The following is a 6,393-nucleotide window of genomic DNA, read 5'->3' as shown; positions in this document are numbered from 1 at the left end:
CATCAATTTACCTTAGTCCAATGGTAATTTTGGATATTTTGATTTAAATAGAATAATAATGTAAATTAAAATTAGTTAGATGTATACTATTTATAAAATAATATAATGTGTTTAAGAAAATTAAAATTAAATTATTACACATATAATAGATATTATTTAAAAAATTACATATCAAAATCAAAATTGATAATTTAATTATATATTTCCTAATAAGAATTAGAATTATTGTTAAATTACCTAATTTTATCAACATCTCAACAATAATTTTGTAGTAAACCATTAAAGCAAAACCCATGCTATTACAAAATTTACCCAACTACCACCACAACTGAGAAAGAAGGGCATAATATCTAAAACTAATTGAAATCACACTATTCAAAATATTTTAATAAGTCTCATTCAAAGACACATATAATAGATATCATCTTTAAAAAATTACACATGAAAATCAAAATTGATAATTTAATTATGTCTTTCCTAATAAAAAAATAGAATTATTGTTAGATTACCTAATTTTATCATCTCAACAATAAATTTTGTAGTAAACCATTAAAGCAAAGCCCATGCTATTACAAAATTTACCCAACTACCACCACAAACAATTGAGAAAAAAAGGCATAACATCGAAAACGAATTGAAGTGGTTTTTAATAAATAATAATAAATGAGTTGAAGTGGTTTTTAATAAATAATAATAAATGAGTTGAAGTGGTTTTTAACACATAATAATAAATAAAACAGATAAGCACACTATTCAAAATTTCACTATTCAAAATATTTTAGTAAGTCTCATTCAAAGTGAGGAAAGAGGGGAAATATTTCCAATCATAGCTATTGCAGCCCTGAAAACAACTATTTCATCAGCTTGGCATGGCAACTTGAATGGAAAAAAAATATAAGAGTAGAGGGTGAACTTTCACATGACTAATTAAATGCTATTTAACTTTTTCCGGGGTAGTTACTTCAGCTACTATATCATGGCATGGCAACTTGAATGGAAAAAAATATAAGAGGAGAGGGTGAACTTTCACATTACTAATTAAATCCTATTTAACTTTTTCCTAGGGATAGTTACTTGTAAGGTGATAGTTACCTTTTATGGGCACTTCAGTGAGGTTGTAATAGCCTCGGTAGAGGGATAAAACCAAATCACGCATTTAATATAAAAATGAGAAATATACATCATATCAGAAATCATCCCTCTCATCTTAGATTGATTTCACTCAGAAAGACTCCCAGAAGTTTAGCAAACCATGTGAATTTTAAGTAAGGCCTTCCTCGATCAATCTCAACCCAAAGCGTTGAGATGGATCTCAAATAAAAAGTGTTCATTTCAAGCTTTTCTTTATGGTTTTTCTGAGACTTTTCACGCCAAATAAAGCAGGATTGATGACATTCCGAAGTTTGACTATATTCCTTGCAGTTGCCATAGTATGTCCAGCAACAGCAAAAGTGTCACGAGCAACCTCACCTACTTCGTCTCCAAACCTGCATTCAAAGCACACCAAATAATGAAAACCCTAGTCATAACTAATTTTAAATCTACTTCAAATTACAATGTTTCAACAATGTCGATCATTTCTTCAGATGTCTGCACGCACCTGTATTTGACAATGTCTGTTGCCACCGTAGAAGTTGATATCAAAGCATCCTTCCCAGCCTCTTCCACAGCCTCCATAATTTGGTCTGCAATTTACAAATGCAAACCAAATCATAACAATACTTGATGATGAAAACATGTTTTGCACGTAAAATGAAATAGGTATTCACGTACTGAAAGACTCCCATGAAACAAGAATCATCTCCCCGGGTAACGTTTTGAAGAATTTTTGTCCAGCCTTGGAGTTGTTTGCAGATATTCTCACTACACCGGTTGTTAAATCATGTATACTCTTCAGCGCACTCTCACTAATATTCTTTGTCGCCTTTGATAGCCTTTTAACCCTAGCCATGCATATACACAGACAAAATCAGACAAACTCCATTAACACTGATAAAAACTCTGAACATCTTGGAATTTTTTACTCTTTTCAATAAGGGTTTTGAAATATTCCAAAGTACTTAATCTGAATCTATCGTATTTTTAAAACATTCGCAAAATCCATAATCAAATTAGATTGAATTCTTTAATCAAAATTTAAGTGAGTAGAGAATCCACTAAAGATAATTTAATTGGCCATGACGATATTATAAAACATGGTATAAACCATAAGATTTAATGTTCAAATCATTAATAAACCAATGTTCAAATCCTAATAATAAAGGAATGAAGCTAACTAAGAAAACCTGCCAAATCATAAAAATAAAATCAACAAAACACCCCCATTAAATTAATTTTACCTTGCAATGCTTTTCACCAATCGAGGATTTATCTCTGAACCCTTCGTCACATTTTCCTCCATGCAATTCTTAAGGAGTTTACCACCTTTTTGGACCTGAGACGAATAAGCCCCACTACAAAAATATAGACCATTCACGAGCTGTCCTGTGCCAGCAGCTATTGCTTTAGCTAACCTACTACTGTAGCTTTTGCGTCGTGAAGATTCCTTGTCCATAACAGATGAATCAGTGAATTGGGCATGTTTCTGAAGTAATTTTTCCAACAGAGCCAGTGAAGAGGATTCATGTTTCCCCTTGAACGAGACCACGTAATTCAATTCCTCAGCGGGAGCAACATCTGATACAATAACAATATCCCCGACCTCTTTGAAGGTCTCCTCTTCTGGCGGACTCACAATCAAAAATAGATAGCGCAACTTATCGAGTTTAAACGCACGCACAGCCTTGGAAATAGGCCAGCGTAGATTATCTCCAACTTTAGCTACCAGAGCTAAATCTCTGCGTCCCTGAACAAAATGGCGAACTATAGAAAATTCGCCTGTGCCCACTTCAACACCCCACTGTCCATCCACCAGGTAAACAACTGCTAGAGAAATTGTTAGCAGAGTTTCTACGCCTGCAACAATTTTCAAGTCTACCCAATCAGAATGCAATCCATTCTCATCATCGGCACAATTTGCAATAATTGCAGTCTGGCCTTTCTTAGTATCTTCTGAATAATTTTCAATATATTTCGATTCAAGGGGCATGTCTGTCCAAACAGAATAGAATAGATTACCATTGTCGATATTTACATCTTCCTCAGAATTTTCCAAGTCTGGTTCAATTTGTGAATCTGGCTTATTATCTTCAGCCTCCGGGATCAATAAGGGTTTCGGCATACCAGGTTTATTGGCCATTTGGCAAGAATGCCCACCCTTCCTTCGGCTTCCTTAACGAAAATGCGTGGCAGCTGCCAACTTGGAGTCCTTTTTAGGGTTTCAAAATATCGAAGGATGCGAAGCACTAATTTGCTTTTGGTAATTCAGTGTTGAACCTCTTCAATGCTTGTACCTTTATAATAATTTTTGTTAAGGTTTTTCCAAATATTCACAAAGGAGTCGGCCTACGGGCGGCCAGAACAGGACAACCACGATATGGTTCATCTTAATTCCCTAATTCCCAAAGGTTGAAGTTATAAGGAGATTATGCTTATTTTCAATGGTTATGAAGTCTTAGCAAGAAGTAAATTAATGTGAAATAAATCATATTATTATTTTATATTTTATATTTTTGTTGAATTTAGTTATTTAATTTTTTGAATTTAAAATTGGTAATTTTTTTTATTAGTTGTTTAAGTATTTTTAAATATTATATCATGCTTGATTTGTAGTTTGAGAAACCACCATCAATGAGCTTGCAAAATTATCTAAATATCTTACTCAGTTTCAGCCACACCAACCTAAAAAGTAACTTTTACATTAAGAAATGACTTAATAATACATACCATCATCTTTTATTCTAGTAGACATTAAATATCTAATTTTAATATTAGAGAATTATATTATTATTAATTTATTAATGTTATTGTGATAATAATGATACAATTTTTTTGTTGATTTAGCTATTTATTTTTTTTGTATATTAAATGGTGAATTTAATATTAGAGAATTACTTGGTTTTTTTTTCTTATTAAACTATATGCAAAACACATAAGGAAATAACTTGGGTAAACAAAAGCATATATTTAGTTTGTGGGTTGGTGCAAGATCATCGTATCCTTGTTATTAGTAGTGAAAATGTGAAAAAATAACAATCTTAGAGGGATGATCTGAGATACTTCAACAATGAATTCGAATATGGTGTAAAAATATGAAATGTAGGAAAACATAATTAGCCTTTTGAATACATGATTTTTATCTACAAAATGAAATTGTGTATAAGTATGAGAATTTTTGGGTTTTCCCAATGGTTGTATGTTGTTTTCATGCAAAATTTAATGCATATGCTTAGGTTAGTGCTAACTTTGAGTACCTAAACAATGGAATTCCATTACACAAACTAGTAAAATTGTAAAGAATAGATTCTTCTTGTGCATATCTATTTTTTCAAAATTTATAATTTTAATTTTATCTTCTTCTATTCTTTTTGAAGGTCAGTATATCCCTAAAATTAGAAGGTCTTTTGTTAGCGCTATGTAAAAGGGTCTTTAACATTATCAACAATTTGTTTTATATTTCTAAATTCTAGGTATCCGTCTTCAATACTACATCATATATTTTTATTTCTTGTTGAAAATACAACAAGGAATGACTTCTTTGACTTGTGCCTTAGTCAAAGATGCCAATTCCGATTCAATTCCATAGTTTCTTGAGTTAGATTTTAGTTAACATCTGGGATGTGGCCTATCACTCAGTTAATTCAAGTTAGACGGGATGCAATGAGTTGTAGACTAGTTGACGACTAAAATTAGTTATCTAGTGCAGTTAAATCTAGTGTCTATTAGTTAATTGATTTCTAGTTCTAGAATAGAGATAAATATGAGTTTAGTTGAGTAGTTTGACTTTATGTTAAGTCAACTTACTCTTAGTTAGCAATAACAATTGCTAAATTTAGCCTAATAGGTCATACAATTGAAGGAAGGCACAATTGTAATCATTATTGCATACTAGTTTTTGTGTAAAGGTTAGAGGGTCAAGAAATGCTATTTCTCTCTTGGGATTTGCAAAAGGAAATGGGAGATTTTCTTATATTTTAGGGAAAATTTGTGCTAGGGAAAAGGAGGCTCATAGCAGGCCTTATTTTCCTAATGGTTGGGCAAGTCTTGTAGAGAGTTGATCAGCATTGCAGGGAGTTTTAGTCTTGAAGCAAGTTCTATGTAATAGATTAGTTTCTTAGTTGATTCAATAGAAGAAAGAGAGGCTTTTTCCCAGTTGGGTTCATCGGATATATTTTGTGTTCTATGTGTGATTTTATTTCTATTCATTGTTTTCTTTCCACAAATATTTGGTAGAGAAATATTGTTTTTTGTGATCAGTTTGCTATAATTAGCAATTTCAAGTTTTCAAGGATTTTCTACATGGTACCAGAATAGAAAACAAGATAGAGACCGAGTTCCTTGATTGAATTCAAAGTACATTGGAGAGAAGATTGCTTAGTGCAAGAATTCTACAAGTGCATGAATAATGTCATTCTATGGTTTGAGGACAAAGCATTCCCTAGAAGGGACTTTGAAATTTTGTGCATGGAAGGACACAATGATGGTTGTGTTAGATGATAATTGGGTTTTGGAATACATCAAGACCGATATTCCTCAACTTCCTGCAACAGATGCACAACAACTGGCTCAATGGAAGAAGGACACTACCAAAGCTAGGAGGATGATCCTAGAAGCAATCAGATACCATATTGTTCCAAATTTGCATGGGAAGAATAAAACATTCTATATGTGGAAGGCCCTTACTGATCTATTTGAAAGTAGTAGTGATGCCAAAAGGCTTGCTTTGAAGGGAAAATTGAGGATCATTCGAATGGGAAAGAATGGGCCCATTGTTACATATCTATCCAAGTTTTCTCAAGTGAGGGATGAACTTGGAGGTGTTGGAGAGATAGTTCCATCAACAAACCTTATGAGTCTTTCTCTTCTTGGGTTTCACAAGTCTTTGTAGTGTTTCTAGGATGCAGTGAATACCAGAGATAAACCACCTAATTGGGAGAGCCTATGGTTAGATCTTGTGTAGGAAGAGATAAGGATGAACATAAGGGATGGAGTCTCAACTAGGATAAATGATGAGGAGAACTTTACTTTAGTTGGCAAAGTGAATAAAGTGAAGGGAAATAATTCCCAAGGAAAGACTGATTCTAGTTAGAGTGGAGGCAAGAAAAAGAAGGATGTTAGTAAGATTAGGTTCTTTCATTGTCATGAGTTTGAAAATTATGATAAAAAATGTCCAAGCAAGAAATCCAACAAGCATATTGCAACAACAATAGGAGGATAAACACTCTCTTCTCAGTTTGAATTGTATTTCTCTTTGATAGATTACATGGCAAGCTTAGTTTGAGATAATGTGTGGTA

General features: G+C 32.7%; 1 protein-coding gene across 1 annotated transcript; it reads right to left on the bottom strand.

The window, feature by feature from the left end:
- Positions 1-1,327: 1,327 nt before the first annotated feature.
- On the bottom strand, positions 1,328-3,238 carry LOC149197284 (senescence/dehydration-associated protein At4g35985, chloroplastic-like). The gene is made up of 4 exons (XM_089408635.1): positions 2,340-3,238; positions 1,774-1,943; positions 1,601-1,685; positions 1,328-1,487 (listed from the first exon to the last, which is right to left on the bottom strand). Exons 1-4 carry the CDS (start codon positions 3,236-3,238, stop codon positions 1,328-1,330), a joined length of 1,314 nt encoding a protein of 437 aa, XP_089264761.1.
- Positions 3,239-6,393: the final 3,155 nt, after the last annotated feature.

Source organism: Pinus tabuliformis, chromosome 2_2 (genome assembly GCF_031772625.1).
Source record: "Pinus tabuliformis cultivar Carrire ecotype Pingquan chromosome 2_2, CPIR1, whole genome shotgun sequence".
Classification (NCBI taxonomy): Eukaryota; Viridiplantae; Streptophyta; class Pinopsida; order Pinales; family Pinaceae; genus Pinus; species Pinus tabuliformis.
Note: the sequence above shows the minus strand (reverse complement) of the source record. Positions and strands in the feature narration are given on the sequence as shown.